This window comes from Schistocerca piceifrons, chromosome 3 (genome assembly GCF_021461385.2).
Source record: "Schistocerca piceifrons isolate TAMUIC-IGC-003096 chromosome 3, iqSchPice1.1, whole genome shotgun sequence".
Classification (NCBI taxonomy): Eukaryota; Metazoa; Arthropoda; class Insecta; order Orthoptera; family Acrididae; genus Schistocerca; species Schistocerca piceifrons.
The window spans coordinates 188000613-188021499 of record NC_060140.1 but is presented as its reverse complement, the minus strand read 5'-3'; the positions used below and the strand labels follow the sequence as shown (position 1 = coordinate 188021499).

Genomic DNA, 20887 nt, shown 5'->3' with positions numbered 1-20887 from the left:
CATGCCCTCTAATTGCTAGTCCTTGTCAGCATAGAAATTGCACGGTATTAAAAATTGTCTCAAGAGCAAATGTGAGTGGTTCCTGAAGAGGGGCAGCAGCCTTTTCAGTAGTTGCAGGGGCAACAGTCTGGGAAACTACAGCCGTAATTGGAGAAGAAATAAAAACTTTGAGGTTTGCCGGTGACATTGTAATTCTGTCAGAGACAGCAAAGGACCTGGAAGAGCTGTTGAACGAAATGGACAGTGTCTTGAAAGGAGGATGTAAGATGAACATCAACAAAAGCAAAACGAGGATAATGGAATGTAGTCGAATTAAGTCGGGTGATGCTGAGGGAGTTAGATTAGGAAATGAGACACTTAAAGTAGTAAAGGAGTTTTGCTATTTGGGGAGCAAAATAACTGATGATGGCCGAAGTAGAGAGGATATAAAATGTTGACTGGCAATGGCAAGGAAAGCGTTTCTGAAGAAGAGAAATTTGTTAATATCGAGTATAGATTTAAGTGTCAGGAAGTCGTTTCCGAAAGTATTTGTATGGAGTGTAGCCATGTATGGAAGTGAAACATGGACAATAAATAGTTTGGACAAGAAGAGAATAGAAGCTTTTGAAATGTGGTGCTACAGAAGAATGTTGAAGATTTGATGGATAGATCACATAACTAATGAGGAGGTATTGAATAGAATTGAGGAGAGGAGGAGTTTGTGGGACATCTTGACAAGAAGAAGGGACCGGTTGGTAGGACATGTTCTGAGACATCAAGGAATCACCAGTTTAGTGTTGGAGGGCAGTGAGGAGGGTAAAAATCGAGACCAAAATATGAGTGCACTAAGCAGATCCACAAGGTTGTAGGTTGCAGTAGGTACTGGGAGATGAAGAAACCTTCACAGGATAGAGTAGCATGGAGAGCTGCATCAAACCAGTCTCTGGACTAAGACCACAACAGCAACAGTATAACTAATAATTTTCTTACATTATTGGGGGACTCTGCCCCCCCCCCCCCCCTCCCCAAGAAAAAGGGGGGGGGGGTGGGGGTTTGGACCTCCTCAGGAAACATGGAGTCCGCGTTTGTGAATACAGTCCATTGTAAACCAAACCATGGACCTACTTGACAGGTCAGAACAAATGATAGTATCCGAAAGTGTTGGTAGAGTGTTCCTTAAAAGCAATTCATAAAGCTCATACCAAATTATATGCCACTGTACGTTGTGGCTAGACTCCAGTGCCAAGTTACTGCAATCTTCCATAGTAGTTTTTCCACAGTCGCAAGTTCAGATACTTGACATGAGGAAACAGCCCAATACACAGTCTTACAACTAACAAGTACATAGGTAGTATGCTAAATAGAACCAATCTTTGCCAACCAGAAAGTTGTTGAGTGACATACATGTTCCTTCTCAGTAATTCATTTTCTATTGAACAGATGCACCAAGATTTTGTTGACAACAGCCCAGTCTAATACATCTACAGCCCACTGTGCTATACACGAGTTGCCAGATGCCTGATGATAAAGATCACGTACAAGTACTGAAACAACCAGTTTGACATATTAGGCATGACACTTCAATATACTACCCATTGTCCATTGTAGTACAGTGACACTCTTAGTGTTTTCATGTACTAGCTACTTGCCAAACTGTGTTCCTTCTTCATAAGAAGAATGTTCCTGTTCGGATGACAACACAAGACAACTTGGCCTTGTACTCTGCCTACATCCTCAGCTTCAGCACAGAGGGCACCACCAGCCTCAGAACCAAGGATCAGCTTTACGATGCTCAATTGAACCGTGCCAATTGAGACTTAAACGATGAAGTCTTTTAGAAATGCAGCTGGTGATAAAGAGTGTGCTCTCATAAACTTCAGGCTATTGCACAGTCACATGACATGGTGATGGATGATTGTAACCATGAAATTTTTAGGGATGGAAGGAGTCTAAAATTTTTTCTCAGTTGTTGGAGTGAATTGCTGCATTGTCTTATCATCTCTAGATGTCCTGTGATGGCCAAACCCAGCACTTTTTTTATTGAAATTGTGTGCAGTTGTGCCAAACAATAAACTGTTTTCAAAACAAGCATTTGAACAATCACTCTCTTTTTAAGTATGCGTTCTTCACAAAATGAATAGGAAGAAGTCTTTGATATGAGACTAGAAATAGCTGTCAAATGACATGACTGTGTAGAATTAGTAGCTCAACAAGCTACCTTCTGGGAAATTAGTCTCCACCCTGATGTATCGCTAGATGGGCTGGCCAATAAATACTATCAGACATCTACAAAAAGGTAACACATTAATAAGTTTATTTACGATTTGTACACTCAATAATGGAAGTACATATAACTTTGAAGCATTGTGAGCCTTTCGGTGGTGCGGAGTTACAAGCAATCAGAGTAGTGTTCTTGATAGAAAGGAATTGTCTTAAATGCTGATACACTCTGATAAGGCTCTGACACATAGCAAAGTTTAGTAACATCATACTACGCCTGTGTATTGTCCTCAGTACAATCTTCTGTGCTGATGTTGATAAGTGTGTAAGTTCACTGAAGTCTCTGGGGGAGGGGGAAGCACTGAGTGCGGCTGTGTAAAAAGGCGTACTGACCAGTCAGGAGTCGAGAGCAGTGAGGTCCTGTGAATTTAGCATCCTCTAGTGGTGCCTGTGCATGGCCTTCTGCATCGGTGAAGGCAAGCAATGGAAAAGCGAGATAACCTGGCGACATGCTGGCAGGAGGTTTAAAAGTGCCATCTCCAATGTAGCTTCGAGCGGTGCACTGGGTCTGGTCAACAAAGATGCCATTGATACCGCTCACCCCATCGAACAGCCCCCTAAGATCTTTTTCGTGGCTACATGGTTTATTCCTTTCTGTTGAGTAGACAGACCGCATTGTAAATAGTGTGCTCAGTTTTATTCCTCTTGTCATATTTATGAACAGAATTATCATTTTCAAATTATGAATAGTTCAACTGACAAATTAGACGAAGGAAATGTTGTTAACATGTCCAGATACTTAACTGTTGACAACAAAATGTATATCATTTAATGCTAATTACGTTTTTTTGTGCAGTGAATACTCTGTCAAAGTGCAAAATTATCCCAATGTTTTTTATGTAATATGAGTGAATTGAAATACATGAAGTAAACTACTCTCACACTTTGATCACTGAAATCAATAATCAGATGCAAAGTAAAAGGAACTCACTTGAATGATAGTTGCAACATGTATGTTAGTAAATATAATGTTCCCAATCTTTAACTATGTCAAACATTATCAAAAATATTATTCTAATTTGACATGGTATGAGAACCCTCCCCATTTTCATCTGAATGGCACAACAGCAAAAACACTCATTTATTTTTTGTCACTGGCTTTGAAGATAACATACCAATAATTTGAGTTTCACTGAACTTAAAAAGCACCTTGGATGTACATTTTCAGATTCATCTGTTCCTTTACACCAACAGTGTCAAAGCCCCAAATCTGTTGACAAGAAAAAGGAAGTTGTGGAAGAGAGCAGTCCTAAGGAATGTGTAAAAACTGAAGAAAATGATGGACAACAAGAAGAAACAGATATGGAAGAAAACATAAAGGAAAAAAATTGTAAGTTGTCCTGTTAGGAAGAAATTGTAGATTTTTGTATTTAACAAGTTTCTTGTAGTGGCCATTTTTGTAGCAGCTGCATATGAATTGCAGTATTCAGTGAGTGTCAGATTGACAACTAAATGTGGATGTCAGATTTTGGTATCATGCCTGTCATGTGGGTTTGCAACATGAGGGAAAGCTATTTAGCTTACAAATGATTTATTTACTGATCTGACATTCACTGAAGATGCCTTCTAAATAAGGGAAAACACATCTGGGTGCACAAGTTACATAAAAAGCTTAACTTGCATCATGCAAAAGGTGTTTTTATTTAAAACTACACCATTTTATATTTTTATTTGTTTATTTTGTTATTAGAAAGTGATTTGTTATTTTGATATGAGGATATTATTGCTTGAATTTGTGTTGATTCAGCCCCAGAACCAGTGAAAAAGGACCATCAGGATGATGAAAAAGAAATACCAGAAGGAGGAGGAGGAGGAGGAGGAGGGAAAAATAAAAAGGAAGGTTGTGAAGGGGGAGAACTATCAGTGAAAATTGATGAAGATAAATGTGAAAACCAGAACAAAGAAAACAAGCCTGAAAGTGAGGAGGAGTCTGATAATACAGCAGAAGAAGTTGAAGCAAAAATGCACTCCAAAGCAGAGGAGGAGCTTAATAAAAGTACAGACTGTAAAGAGAGCAAAGAAGAAGATAAAAAATCTACTGAAGAAACGAAGGTGGGAGCTACTTGAAAGTCCTTAGAAGCATGTTATATGTTAAATTTTAATTTTATCATTTTTACGACCTTAATTTTACTGCTGGTGTAAAATATACATGAGATCACCAGTTGGTATATACTTACAGAGATTCAGAATCATAGGGGAACAATTATAAAATCACAAGGAAAATACTAAAAGTTCGAAAGTCAAAAAGGGCATCTTCAGTAATAAGAAATAGTGTATGTAGCTGTACAGATGTACTTCTCAGTTCCGTTCATGTACTACAGTTTCTTGTTTGTGGAGGTCTTTCTTTTATCATATCCCCTTTATCTTAATAAGTTGATTCCCAACAAAAGACCAAAATATCATTTATCATCATGGGACAAATTTAAATACATGCCAGATGGGATAGGAATTTAAGACGTAGAAGTATTTGTCAAGCATAAAACATCTTTTACTAAGTGACGAAGGGATTAATAAGGTATAAATAATTTATTTTCCTCTTTTACTTGTCAGCTTAAGACCTTTATTTTACAGCTGCATATATACTTTCAGAAGTCTCCCTCCTCTCATGCTGCACCACATTTCTTCACCCTCAGTGCTCTTTATTTTTAACATATTTACCCTCCTGTGTACTTTCTCATACTCCCTCCCTTTTCAAACACTTTCTCCTGTTCTCTCCAGTTTTCTTCTCCACATTCCCTCAACTTCTCCTCATTCCCTCAACTTCTCCTCATCAGTCTCCTTGTCCTTCAACCTATCCATCTCTCTCTATTTATTGAAGTGCTGGTGCCCACTGAGCCATTGTGTTTCTCTCCTCTCTTTATCCCTTACATTTTATGCAGCATTTTTAAATTCAGGAGTGTGGTCAGATGCAATGAAATCAGGGATAAATAAGTGCTTATTGTGCACTGCACCTATTGCAAGGAAGTCTACATACTTATTTTGTTGGAAGTATTGCTGTAGTGGAATCCAGAGAAAGTTTACTAAAGCTCAGTACCACAGCAGCTCAACCACCTTCTAGATTATCCTCACAAGATAAATGATGTTGTGCTTCCACATTGTTCGGGCGTTGACAGCTGAAACTACACTAACTGAGCTAGTTGTGATAAAGGTATTGTTTTGTCCAAGTAGCTTGACAGCTGGAGAGCTTGCAAGATGACCACTGCCTCTGCATTGAACACTGACATCTTCTGAGAGAGGGAGGGAGCATGACCACTCTGCTAGGAGATTAGGACAAAGGGAGGTGCTACCCTAGAATAGTTGATCTGTTACTTTTAAACCATCTGCAAAAATTGTAATCACATCTATCAACTGTATTTGCATAGTTAACTTTCTATTTTGCTAATAATTCATTTTTCATTTATGAGAAGCAGATATATGTATCACAAAATGTGAATTTTGAAGTGTTGAGTAGCCTTTGATGTGGGCAGTAAGAAAGTGTTCTTGTTATGTAGCAGTTACTATTCAGAATAAATTCAGAAAAATTCATAGTTAGTTGGAAGATGTAGCTTAGTTAAATTTCTGAACAACAGGTTGCTCCAGGGATTAGATTATCTCCAACATAAATTTATTCAGCTTATGCAGAGCCAACTTTGATCCTAGAGCAGAAACACAGTCAGTGTTGAACGCATCACTGTGATAAAGGTCCTGACAGAGTGGTATTGTATTTTGTGTAATTTTATAGTGCTAAATTGATTCTCCTGTGGTAGAAGTTTGTGTTTTAATCCAATTGAGGTCACTCCAGTGATGGATGCAGGGTGGACATTGTGGTGGGGTGAGTGCCCCATGTAGTCCCAGGCCAAAGAGATGCGTAATGTTAATCACGTCTTCTAGCCTTGGAAGCAGATGTCTGACATAGACATACCACATCAGTCATAAGTCTTAGAAAATCCCAGAAATCATTATCTGTTAGGCCAAAGCATGCATATCAACACTTCTTTGTAGCTATCCTCTGTCATCAACTTTTTCTCGTGTACATCATGCCATATAAAGACTAGTCTGTGAAAAATGACAGGTGTTTCACTACACTGACTACTTTCTAGTCTATCTCCACAAATAAGCCAAAATACTTAAAAAAAAAAAAAACTGTAACAGTATAAGAATTGGCTGCATCAGTCTATGAACACCCTTCATAACACTCATATAATTTCCATTCCTAAAATTTGTGATGTTGTGTAGGCTCCTCAAGACCAAGGCCATTAACATCCACATACTGCAGGGAATTTGGTAGTGGACTACTAGCAGTAGAACAGGAGCATAACAACAAAAACAATGCTTAATGTTGGCTGATGGTACCACCAACAAGTTAGATATTCCTCCTCCATGACTTTTTTTTCATGACTTTTTCACGCACATGAACGCCCCCCCCCCCCCCCCCCCCCACCACCACACACACACACACACACACACACACACACACACATATTGTTGGCTGCGCACAAAATGCCATGATTGCAATTTAGCAAGTGGACTGGGGTGGGAGTTGTGTCAGATAGTGTGGGTAGAGGGAGAGGGAGATGGCACACAGGAGTGGGGGGATAGGTAGCTAGCGGCTTGGAAGGAGGCAACTGGTTTGCTTACTAGGAATGCAGGAGGGAGGGTGACAGGTGTACGGACTAGGCATGTGATATATGGTAGATGGAGCCAATATGTGAATTGGGAGGAGGTGATAGGGCAGAGGGAGGGGAAACTGTTGGATGGAGGATGTGGGGATAGTGGGTTGATGGAGACTGATGTCAGGAGGGTTATGGGAGTGAAGGTTTTGCAAGGATAATTGCTGTTTGCATAGTTCAGAAAAAGTGATGGTGGAGGGAAGAATCCAGATGGCCCAGGTTATGAAGCAGCCATTGAAATCGGGCATGCTGTGCTCAGCTGCGTGTTATGCCACTGGATGGTCAGGATTGTTTTTGGCCACATTTTGATGTTGGTCATTAAATCTGGTGGACAGCTGCTTGGTTGTCATTCCAAAGGTATGCAATGATTGCAGTAAAGTTAGTAATGATGTGGCAGCTTCTTTAGATGGCCCTACCTCTGATGGGATAGGATGATGCTGTGACCTGATTGGTTAGGAAGTGCTTGGTGGTTGCATTGAGCTGGTCTTTTGCCTGGAGCTTCCACCGGGGCATGATCTCCTGGCAAGAGTTTTGTAGTGGGAGTGGTATGGGGATGAACTAAATCATGTAGCTTGGGTGTGCGATGGAGTACCACTTTAGGAGTGGTGGGTAGGATCTTTGGTAGGATATGCTTCATTTCAGGACATGACAATCGATAATCAAAGTTCTGGCAAAGCGTGTGGTTCAGTTGTTCTAGTCCAGTGTGATATTCGTTGACAGGAAGTCACTCCATTGTAGCTGTTTCTTGGGGGTGATTGGAGGGTTAGGGTTGTGTGAACATATGGCAATTGAAATCAGAAATCAGTCTTGCAGACTACGTTTGAGGGGCAATACCTATCTGTGATGGCTCTCTTGAGTGTACAAGGCAAAGGACTTCTCATTACTTCATATACGCTGTCCACAGTAGACAAGGCTTTATGGAAGGGATTTTTTGTTGTGGAATGGATGACAGCTGTCAAAGTGCATGTATAAAGAAATTAATTAACAGGCAAAAATGAGAAAAAGGAACCATTCACCCCTCCTCGATGAGTAATGCATGGCTCATACAAATGTAACTGAGGAAAAAAAGTTTGTTTTATAAATGAATAGTGTTTTCCATAGTTTCAGTGACGAAATATGTAATGGACAGCATTGTTATGAGCTGCAGGAAATCATAGAAGTTGGATAATTTTTCTCTGAAGTAAATTGTCTTGAGTCCTTTTAGATTCCTTTGTTTTCTTTCTTTACTTGTAGGTCTGGTCGTGTTATTTGATACAGAAAAAAGATTTTATTCTGAGATAATTTATATACACTATGTTCTTAGGACCATGGTCATTTTCATGCATATTTCATTTACCATAATTTTGAATTTCCTGAGATCCTTTTCAGTTTTGTAAAATAAGATTTCTGTTTTCATAAAAATCTTAATATTTGAGTTACTTGTATCACAGTTTATTAATTCCCATTACAAACAGTTTCTGCCATCATCTTTAAAGCAGTGATTGTTCTGTCTTTTGGCTGCCAGATCTGTACCACAAATTTGATCTAAGGGGATACTGCCAGTTCATGATGTCCAAAGAGCACAATGTTTTAGCAGTCAGACATGTCGCCATCATTAGGTGTGCGGGTTTGCTGACGAACTCAGCTCCTTGGAGGAGGGTGAGTGGGGGGGAGGGGGGGGGTGGTTCGCGGGGCTGATTCACATTCCCTTTCCCCATGGGCTGTTCCCTCTGTGCCGGGCCGAGGGTGGGTGTCAGCGGCCCAGGATGCAACCACATTGGTGTCTTTTGTAGGATTTTCGTAGTTGCTCTATCCACCCTGGCTGCCAAATCATTGTGTTTGCTGAGTGTCTCCTTAATTAGATCCAGTGCTGGTTCCCCAACCTTGCTGAGATTATAGCCACTGTCCCATTGATAGTATAAATTGAATTTCGGAGGATCCTCTAGTGGCCCTATCCCAGTATTTCAAAGTCTGTGCTGAAATCCCACTATTTGGCGGGCAAAAATGTCTTTAATTCCTTTGAGTTTTGACAGTCTTATCAACTGGGACTGTGGCTGTATCTCAGCAAGGCCAGGGAACCAGTACTGGGTATAATTAAGAAGACACTCAGCAAACACAAGTATCTGGCAACCAGGGCAGGCAGACTGACTATGACAGTGCTACCACAGATACTGATGCAATCGCCCCCATGACTGCAAAGGGAACGATTCGCTGGGGAGGTGGGGGAAGATATAATGCTCCCATTTGACACTATGAACTGGGCAGTAGACTCGTGGACTTCTCAGTCAACAAATACACTGGGAGAAATTGCAGAATCACTGTACGTTAATTTTCTTTGCAGCGCATTACAAAGTTGGTTTACAAATTAGTATTGCCATGGATATCTTGATAAAGCAGTGGCTATCTCCTCATTGTCATTGGCCATCTGCTACAGCAGAACTAACTCTCTCTCTCTCTCTCTCTCTCTCTCTCTCTCTCTCACACACACACACACACACACACACACACACACACACACACACACACCATTACCATGTCAAGTCTGCCTAGTTTAAATTCAGTCAAAGTTTATCTTGTACACAAACCAGTTATTGCCACTATCACACTGAAGCTCCTTTCCACTAAACACATGGATGGCAGCTAACTGCTACTCTAGCCTTTGATGAAATTCTCCTATGTTTACTGCAGTCAAAGGTTATCTTTCATACCAAATATTGTGACAGTCACACCACCACATCAAAGCTCCTATCCTGTAAGTTGGTAGATGACAGCTGAATGCTCTTTTGACCTGTGATGAAATTCTCCTGGGTCTACTAAAAATGGATTGAGTGCTGACATTGTAATTTCAATGGTGCATACATCATTGATTGAAGTCCTTATTGTGTAGGTGCAGCTTCATTGTAAATGTTTGTCTTATGCTTTGAGATTCATTGGTACTCATTTTGTCTCCATGGAGCTTTGTCTTGAGCTCATTGAATTTCTGAAATAAATCAGCAAGATAATCAGTGTGGGAACTTCGTAGTTCAATTGCATCATGATATATGTAGGAGAAGGCACTTGAATTCATTATCTTTTTCTTGACTGCATCTCCCAAAAAGACAATCATTCCAACAGTGTACTTCTGTTTCGTTAACAGTATTAATTTCATAGTTTAGGGGGTTTGTCATGGTTTAGGCGGTTAAGAAATCTTTAATAAAAATTAACAACAATGAGGTGCATATATAGATTAGTTAATGGATTACCACAATGTCAGGATTTTATCTAAACAATGAATTCACCATATTGACCAACTACAAGTGCAGCTCCCTCAGTTTACTAAGCCTGTGTTGTTGATTTTTTTCGCACTTTTAAAAACATTCTACTTCCCTGTTTTTATAAGAACCTTTCATGTTGATGAAGGAAAAATTTTCTCCATTACGTCTACAACTACATGTACATCCATACTCTGCAAGCCACCTGACGGTGTGTGGCGGGGGTACCTTGAGACTCTATCAACATTAATGAACCAAACAGATGGTAGCGGCCATGAGTAGCTGTTGATTCATCGGTTTACTCTATAAATCCTGTTTTCTCCAAGCCATGGAAAAATCCTTCTTCAGTATCGAAAGCTGTGTTGTGTGTTATTCTGGAAAGTGCGTCACTGCTCAAAGGATTGACTTCATCCTAACACATGTGTCAGGCTCCAGCATTATATTGACACCTTTTTAAGTGCAGATTGTACAAATGTTCCTCCTATTATTAATGAGATGTTATTGGAAGCAATAAGGCATTGTCTGTGCTTAGAGTAGGTTCTTAGAATAAGTTGCCTACATTGTTGTGTTCCTCAACCTTAGATTTTAGAATTTGTGTAGTGGCATTGTCTTCCCCAGTCTCTCGAAAAGCGGTTTTTCCAAGGCGAAATCTGGAAGGCTTATAGTTTCATAAGAAAGCGTCTTTTCTCAAATAACGCTCAATAATAGCTGTCTATTTGTTGGTGAGATAATGTATCACTATTTGTTTTATAAATTGAAATACCTTTTTCTTGCTGAGCTTATATTTAATTTTCAAATGCATTTTACCTTTTACATTAAGGCATCTTCAGTTGATTTAATAGCTACTCATTTTTCCAGCCTGTTAAATTCACTGAAGATCGCTGTATGTAACAGCTGAAATATGTCTGGAACATAAATAAATTTAGTTTTCAGCAAGAAAAAGTTGTTTCAGTTTATGTAATAAATCTTTATATACTTGCTTCAGACAGTGGTCGTTCCAACAAAACTTGCAATGTATCAGTATTTCACATATTGATTCTGATATTTGTGGCAATGCTTCCAAGATGCACTGATTATGTTGCTGCTGAAACTAATATGGACATACCATACCACAACATAATTACAGCTAGAACAGTCTCACAGTACCCTACAGAGTGGGCCCCTCTGATTTTCCTCATACTTTACAGCATTTGAGGGTCAGTGCCCGGACATAAGTTTCGTATAACAATACGATACATTTCTCGAAAGATAATATAAAATGAATATGTAAATAAAAGTGTTAAGTATAAAGCTTTAGTGCATTATTAATGGATTTGGTTGTAGCTCAGCGCATAGTGTAATCAGATTATAATTATAAAGCCACTTGTTCAAATCTCACTAGTTCCATACCTATCTTTGTTTTTTAAATTTCATATTTATTAACCAATGGAAATGTGAATTAACAAATACAGTAATCATATTTTTTAAATATTTTAGTTTTTGAGTACTGCTCATTTGAAAATAACACAGTTCTATGCCTAGGTAGGAATACCAGCAATGTAGGAAAAAACAGATTGCTAGTTACCATAAAGAAGACACATGAAGTTGCAGACAGGCACGGTTTAAAGACAGTCACATATAGCTTTCGGCCATAGCCTTTATCAGTCACACACACACACACACACACACACACACACACACACACACACACACACAAAAGAAAGCACACCTCTTGCACAAATGCCCTCCAAATACAGTATCAGGGGCCTGAAATGCTGGAGTTAATAGTCATACGTGCATGAGGTGTGCTAGTGTGTGTGTGTGTGTGTGTGTGTGTGTGTGTGTTCGTTTTTACTGACGAAGGCTATGGCCGAAAGCTATATGTGAGTGTCTTTTAATTGTGCCTGTCTGCAACTTGACGTGTCTTCTTTACTTTTATTTAAGAAAGTATGATTCCATATTTGTTAATTATCATCACCATTTTTTAATAGATATGGAATTTCTTAAAAAGTATACTGCTAGCGAGATATGAACAGGCAACGTTTTGACTGTACCCTGTTTGTGCTACATGGTAATGTACTGACAAATTAATTAATAATGTACTGATGTTTTCTTTATTTTATATATTTGTTTATTTATTTACTGTATGTTAGACATAACACTTTTCTGAAACCTACCAATCTTCAAAGGTGATTTTTTTGAGTTTTTGTATCTGTTGCATCATACTGCTTTCGGAAATTGAAATTCGGGAACTGACCAAAATCATGAAAAAAATCAAAGAGGACCACTCCATGAAGTCCCCTTGTCCATGATGCCACTTTGATGAAACCAAATGGGTGGTCCACTTCGGGTCAGTTTGAGGAGCTCATTTGTCACAGCTTTACCTGAATATGAGCTCCCTCATTTTGTGTGCACATTTGGAAGTTAACGTATTTGTTGCTTCATAAAGTGTTTAAAAGAATTTTTCTTTTTATGTGTCTTTATAGTTGTTTTGATGTCATCTTTAAACGTTTTGGTAATCGAAGTATCACTTTAATCAATGGGTTTGGATTTGGCTATTATGTATTATCGTATCTATATTTAGAAAATTAAATTCACATACATCTTCGTCTATTTTATTACTGAAAGCAGAATCCACAGTTCTCACACATAATGCCCTGCTCCCCTCACCTCCAAGTTTCTTTTGGCTACAGTTGCCCTTGCCACCCATTTTCGTTCCACCTTACCTCGAGGAGTGCAGACTGTTAAAGTCTGGATTGAGTACCATTATGCTAAAAGATTAAGCTGTATAGCTGTACTGTAGCAACCTCAATGATACTGCATTGTCGTGATTTGTATTGTTTTGGTATATCATAAAAGATGGAACAACAACAGTATCAATTGGGATAGATTGCTTCTCGTCACATAGAAGAGGCATCAAGCGCCAGATAGGCACATTTATAAGTAGACTGTTGGATATTATTTGTTGTGCAGTGTTGCAGCGTGTAATAATCTGTGGTTTGCTGCTGTTAGCAGCTTGTGTTTACTTAAACATGCAATATAATGAGAAGCAGTGATTAGTAGATGGAGGTATTTATAACACTGTGAGCTATTAATGTCCAATTTGGGACATTAGCGAAGCAGCATTAATATATCTGTAATTTCTACTGCATTAGAAGAGTCTAAGGCAGCTGTAATATGTAAATTATAGATTATTGTGATGTCTTTATGTCAGAAAAATACTGTAGTGCAATTAGAAACTGAATATACGGTTATAGTATCAAATCCTGGATGTTCTAGGAAAATAAATCAAAGAGCACGTGGCGAAATGACAAATTGTTGAGAGCAAAACTTTCAGAAACTGATACCAGTGATGAAGAAAGGAAGTGGAATGCAAGAAAAAAGAAGAAAGAGGCAGATGACTCATCTGACAGGTAGCTATGCTGAAACCATGGAAGTTGCTCAGCTTCAGTCTTAGACAGCATGAATCATTTTTTATGAAAAATAATTCTTATTGTATATTTTTGTCTTACTGTTACCTATCTATGATACTTTTTGTCTACTAGCTTCACTACTTTATGACTGTTATACATTAGCGAAGCAGCATTAATATATCTGTAATTTTTACTGCATTAGAAGAATCTAAGGCAGCTGCAATATGTATTTGTTATGAATGATACATAGGAAAAAATCATATTCAATGAACTACATATATTTCAAATTTCAAGCACACATTGAACAAATTTTTGTTAATGATCAAAGTGTCATGAAGTAGTAATAAATGAAGAAGTATGTTAATGTCTACACTTAATTAAGAAAAGTGAGAACCTTATGGTTTTGGGTTCAATGTAGAAATTGCTGTTACTAAGTAGCAGTTTCCTAAACGGGTTCAGAACAAAATTTCAAAGCAGTTTACAACGTTTGTAATGTGTAGTAAGTGATTAAAATTAATTGAATGTTGATTGATTCCTTTTATGTAAGCACAACATCTAATGTTAGTGTAGGTTTTATGCACCTTTTCACCTTATGAGCGGCAGTTATACAAATACTGTAAGATTCAACTTTTTCTTTGTGTCATAAACAATAGATCATCAGAGTGTTAGATCCTCTCTCTTTCCTTCTAGGGAATCTATATACAATGAATACTCCAGTTTCTTTATCTCTAGAATTTTCTATGCCAAAATAAAGTCAAATTCTCCCAGTAAATAAATTTTCAGCTGTTTAATGTTTATTTCACAAAACATCCTTTTGAAAGATAACTCACAAGTGGAGGCCATGTCATCGGGATTACGTATTTACTTCAAACTTTTTACACCTAGGCCATTAAAACAACATAATGTGTTAGTAGCAAGGTGTACTACTCAGGAAATTCTGAGAAAATTGCAAGAGAAGTTTTAAGCATCTGTTATGTAATGTGTTCTCATGCTGCCACTTTGTGAGTAGATTTTTTTATCTTTCCAGTTACATTATATTGTCAAAAATTGATTATTTTCATTGTTATATTATGTAATTGATGTATTTGTGCAAATGTGCTGGCCATAAGAAGTCACTGTGCTCAAATGATTCGGGTATATGCTTGTGGACGAGACATCTGTTCGTGTCCCACTAACACTTATTTTTTAATCTATATTTTTTTCATCGCTGGTCACATTATTTAAATTAGATGACATTTGACAGGTAACATAATGAAAAAAAAAGCCTCATAGATTTTCTTGAAGTTGTAGTGAATTCCAGATGTTGTTTGATATTTTTAATTAAACTTTCAAGGATGAGTGACAGGCTTGGAAAGACCGAGTCAGACTTCGATAAATAATTATGTGAATGACGTTACTCACAATCAGTAGTATAGTGAGTAACAATATGCTAGACCAGAAGTGTAATGTGCAGTTACTCATCAGGTGTGCTCTCAGTATCACACATTGCAAGATGGTATTTGTCATACAGATGCGGAAAACATAGATCGAAACGGCATCTACTACAGCTTTCCCGCATTTACATGGAATGTTCAGAGTTTCTAAGGGAAAGTACTCCTCAATCAAATTTTGAAAAATATCTATTTCTTATGATAGTTTGGATGCAAACCATGAGTAACGCAATATTTTGGCAAATATAGGTGCTGACAATTAGTGATGTACCATGGATGGATTTGTGTAGCATCTTCACCCAAAGCAATTTCTCGTTCGTTGTCACTGTTGTGACTTGATAAGACAGCCAAGCCACTAGGAGGTGAAGCCGAAAGGCACGCGTTTAAGCTCACGCAGGCTGGCGTGAGGTCTGGAACAGTTAAAGGATTTGAGTCTAGCAAATAAAGTACGTAGCTGTTGGAATACTTAACTTTAATCCATAATTGGTGAACATCGGTCTGACGGTACATGCATCACAAGATTAATAGCAATTGATAATGGCGCCTTGCTAGGTCGTAGCAAATGATGTAGCTGAAGGCTATGCTAACTATCGTCTCGGCAAATGAGAGCATAATTTGTCAGTGAACCATCGCTAGCAAAGTTGGCTGTACAACTGGGGCGAGTGCTAGGACGTCTCTCTAGACCTGCCGTGTGGCGGCGCTCGGTCTGCAATCACTGAGAGTGGCGACATGCGGGTCCGACGTATACTACCAGACCGCGGCTGATTTAAAGGCTACCACCTAGCAAGTGTGGTGTCTGGCGGTGACACCACGGTCACTCACAAGGGAACCTCCCCATCGCACCCCCCTCAGATTTAGTTATAAGTTGGCACAGTGGATAGGCCTTGAAAAACTGAACACAGATCACTCGAGAAAACAGGAAGAAGTTGTGTGGAACTAAGAAAAAAATAAGCATAATATACAAACTGAGTAGTCCATTTGCAAGATAGGCAGCATCAAGGATAGTGTGAACTCAGGAGCGCCGTGGGCCCGTGGTTAGCGTGAGCAGCTGTGGAACGAGAGGTCCTTGGTTCAAGTTCCCCCCATAGTGAAAATTTTAACTTTTTATTTTCAGACAATTATCAAAGTTCAGGCACTCACATGAAATCAACTTCGCTCTCCAAAATTCCAGGACATGTTCAGATTTGCTTGGACATATGCAGGATTTGACGGTCTACACACGGAAAAATTTGAAAACATTAAAAACATATGTTTTGACAGAGCACAGGGACAACTGAGCGACTGTGAAACTGTTGCATTCATTTGTTGTAGTTTATGTGACAAACTCTTAAGTTTTCATCACTTTTTTGGGAGTGATTATCACATCCACAAGAAAACCTAAATAGGGCAAGGTAGAAGAATCTTTGTACCCATTCGCCAAGTGTACAAGTTAGGTGGGTCGACAACATATTCCTGTCATGTGATGCACATGCCGTCACCAGTGTCATATAGAATATATCAGACATGTTTTCCTGTGGAGGAATCGGTTGACCTATGACCTTGCAAACAAATGTTTTCGGTTCCCATTGGAGAGGCACATCCTTTCGTCTACTAATCGCACGGTTTTGCGGTGCTGTTGCAAAACACACACACTAAACTTATTATAGTGAACAGAGACGTCAATGAACGAACGGACAGATCATAACTTTGCAAAAATAAAGAAAGTAAAATTTTCACTCGAGGGAAGACTTGAACCAAGAACCTTTAGTTCCGCAGCTGCGCACGCTAACCACGGGACCACGGCGATCCTGTGCTCATAGTATCCTTGATGTTGCATATCTTGCGGATGGACTAGTCAGTTTGTATATTTTACTTATTTTTTTCATAGTTCCATACAACTTCTTCCTGTTTTCTCGACTGATCTGTGTTCAGTGTTCCAAGGCCTATCCACTGTGCCAACTTATAACTAAATCTGAGGGGGGTGCGATGAGGAAGTTCCCTTGTCAGAAATGAAAAGTTCAAAAGGTGCTTGATAACGTCTTTTACTTGCCAATAGATATAAATGTTGAATGATTGGCAAATCGGAGTATGACTTTAACTGTGCAAGTTGGAAAACTAAGGAACCACGACTCTGGTTAAAAACAAACTGTAGATCTGTGTGATAAGTTTCCTAGACTTCAAATGAGTTACAACAATATTTGGAAAGCCTGTCATTAATTTCTCAACAGTTTGTTCAACTTTTGGTCGAAACTTTCCTGTGGCCTCTTGCAAACATGAAAGCACTCGTGGTAATAATTCACCAGACATCAGCATCATCATATTGTGCTGTGTATGAGTGTGTTACCTTCTTCATATTGTGCCTTTTAACAAACACAATTTTAGAATTTCTTTCAGTGAGAGTTCTGTTGTATGTTGACTGGTACTGGCAACCTGTCTAGTCTGTATTGATCACAAATTTTTTGTTGAAATTGGGGATAAGTACCTTCCTCTCCAGTTGAAAGTTTCTTGAGGCTTCCATTGTTTCTTTCAAAGTAACGGATTCCCTGTTACCTTTCGTCATCTTGTTGTGCTGAATTCTGGGCTCGTTTCAATTTTTTAGTCCATCAAAGGGATGCTTTGAAGATGAAGTCCTCGGATTGAAATCGGCCTGCAGCAGCCAAAGCACACTGCTGCAAAATCCTTGTTGTTAGCTGAAACACAAAATCAAATTTGCATATCATTGTCATAACCTGTTGTTAAAATACAGTTGAAGATTAAAAAAAAAAAAATATAGACGAAAAGTTGACAGAAATGTAACTTACTTGCTAATGATTTTTGAGAGACTCCACAAATTGGTCATTGGTCCACGAATCAATTAGTGCATATTTATTGAGTGCTGGTCCTCCACTTTTTATGTTTTCTTCCAGTCCCCTGAAATGGTCCTTTCCTTTTAAACTTTGAGGCCCTTTTTTGGGGGAGGTTTGTAGATTCCATGTGGACTGTTCTTTTGCCAGCGTTACTACTTTTATTTTTATCTCCAAAGGAGTGTATTCGGCTTTGGCCTCCTTTTTGGCTAGTTCAAAATCCTCATTGTTGGAAATGTCAGACTGAATGAGTTCTTCGTCAGTAGTAAGTCTCTTTTCTCCTAACATTTTGACAATAGAATGGTAAAGTACTTTTTCAATTGCCATTGCATCTACAGAAATCATTGATGATTGCTCTGTATCAATAAGATCCAATTCTTGAAGAAGATTTTCACGGTACACGAATGCATCTTTTAATAGACAGTTTTGTAACTGTGTTATGCACTGACTCGACATTACATTCATTATCTGAAGTAGTTGAAGAACAAGGAATCACCTTCGTTTTTGTAGTACAAGTGTAAATTCTGTGATATTCAAAAAATTTGCACCTACACTACTCACACTTGCTACATTAGCAATGTCTCACCGTTACGTAGGTTAACTGCCAAATGGGACCTGCCTCCATGTCTGCAGCTGGAAGCATCGATGTGCAAAGTAGTTTAGGGTATCTTACCAGATTGCGTACATAAGTGACTTGCACATCATGACAGGCAAATATTTTCATGAAAAATCTTTGCATTTTGTTCACTTGTCGATAGTTATAAATAGTTTTGTTGTAATAATTAAATTTAATTAAAAATAGTGGCTCTCAGATAACCTGAAGTTCACTAAAACTTCATGCAAATACAGTTTTTTGTATTGTATTACTTCACAAGTGTCATTTAAGTTAAATTATAAGACCAGTGATGAAAAAATAGATTAATAATTAAGTTTGTAAGTTTGAGTGGGAGTTGAATCGTTGCCTGATACACATCTGTCTAATGAAGCTCCAGATACATAAGCCACATAATAAATGCGTAAAACTTCTCTTGTGACTTTTTTGGAATTGCCAGAGTAGTGCACCTTACTACTTGCACATTGTGTAGTTTCAATGGCCTACTAAAGGTGTGCAAAGTTTGAAGCAAATCTGTGGTCCCATCATGGCCTTCTCTTGTCAGTGTAGTGTCAAGATCAACTTCCAGCAGTCTGCACCAGACTTTAGAGAGCTTCAGCCATGTGAACAAGGTTTAAAAGTCCTGAGCCTTTCAGGGTGTGTGGGGGAGTTAACTTGTCTACCGCCAATTTTTGGTTGGTGAATTTTGACCAATGATTGTCTTGTAAGTGATTTCCCTCCATGCACTGAGATTCTGGAAAGAGTGCAAAACACTTAGCAGTGCCTGCACTAGTCGCTTCATTGAATTCTATACATTTTTAGCCTCAGATTATTGCCTTGCATGGGCACTGTGGATAATGGCATTAATCTTGTATTTGGGTGGAGTCTGATCTCCATTTAGTTATCCTCATTAGGGTATTCCATTATTTCCTTCTCAGTTATTGTTGTATCCAAGGACATATCTAAACAACACATTTTTGGCAAAATATTAAACCCTAAAAACTGGTTTTTGAACATTTCTTTTATTGTGGAGTAGGTAGAAATTGAAAAGCAAATGGGAGTCAGTGTTCCAAAAATTGTGTATTTTTTTCATATATAAAAACAAAAGATGATGTAACTTACTAAATGAAAGCGTTGGTATGTTGATAGAGACACTAACAAACACATACACACATACAAAATTCAAGCTTTTGCAACCCACGGTTGCTTCATCAGGAAAGAGGGAAGGAGAGGGAAAGACGAAAGGATGTGCGTTTTAAGGGAGAGGTAAGGAGTCATTCCAATCCCGGGAGCAGAAAGACTTGCCTTAGGGGGATAAAGGGACAGGTATACACTCGCGCGCGCGCACACACACACACACACACACACACACACACACACACACACACACACACACACACATATATACAGACACAAGCATCATCTTTGTGGGAAAAATATATCTAAAAACAAAGATTCTGTAACTTACCAAACGAAAAGGTTGGTATGTTGATAGAGACACTAACAAACACACAAAATTCAAGCTTTCGCTACCCACGGTTGGTCCATCAGGAAAAACGGATGGAGAGGGAAAGATGAAAGGATGTGGGTTTTAAGGGAGAGGGTAAGGAGTCATTCCAATCCCGGGAGTGGAAAGACTTACCTTAGGGGGGAAAAGGGACAGATATACACTCTCGCGCGCGCGCACACACACACACACACACATCCATCCGCACATATACAAACACAAGCAGACATATGTAAAGGCAAAGAGTTTGGGCATAAATGTCAGTCGAGGCGGAAGAACAGAGGCAAAGATGTTGTTGAATGACAGATGAGGTACGAGCGGCGGCAACTTGAAATTAGCAGAGGTTGAGGCCTGGTGGGTAACGGGAAGAGAGGATATATTGAAGGGCAAGTTCCCATCTCCGGAGTTCTGATAGGTTGGTGTTAGTGGGAAGTATCCAGATAACCTGGACGGTGTAACACTGTGCCAAGATGTGCTGGCCATGCACCAAGGCATGTTTAGCCACAGGGTGATCCTCATTACCAACAAACACTGTCTGCCTGTGTCCATTCATGTGAATGGACAGTTTGTTGCTGGTCATTCCCACATAGAAAGCTTCACAGTGTAGGCAGGTCAGTTGGTAAATCACGTGGGTGCTATCACACGTGGCTCTGCCTTTGATCGTGTACACCTTCCGGGTTACAGGACTGGAGTAGGTGGAGGTAGGACAGTGCATGGGACAGGTTTTACATCGGGGGCAGTTACAAGGGTAGGAGTCAGAGGCAGGGAAGGTGGTTTGGGGATTTCATAGGGATGAACCAAGAGGTTACGAGGGTTAGGTGGACGGCGGAAAGACACTCTTGGTGGAGTGGGGAGGATTTCATGAAGGATGGATCTCATTTCAGGGCAGGATTTGAAGAAGTCATATCCCTGTTGGAGAGCCACATTCAGAGTCTGATCCAGTCCCGGGAAGTATCCTGTCACAAGTGGGGCACTTTAGGGTTCTTCTGTGGGAGGTTCTGGGTTT

At 39.1% G+C, this 20887-nt stretch overlaps 1 protein-coding gene across 3 annotated transcripts in view; it reads left to right on the top strand.

Moving 5' to 3' along the window:
* The window catches only part of LOC124788186 (transcriptional regulator ATRX homolog), a 495869-nt gene that overhangs the window by 175002 nt on the left and 299980 nt on the right, over window positions 1–20887 (top strand). For all 3 annotated transcript variants that reach the window (XM_047255347.1, XM_047255346.1, XM_047255348.1), the window contains 3 exons: window positions 3428–3589; window positions 4007–4311; window positions 13397–13530. In XM_047255347.1, the coding sequence (XP_047111303.1) occupies window positions 3428–3589; window positions 4007–4311; window positions 13397–13530 (601 nt within the window). The remainder of the gene's footprint in view (window positions 1–3427; window positions 3590–4006; window positions 4312–13396; window positions 13531–20887) is intronic.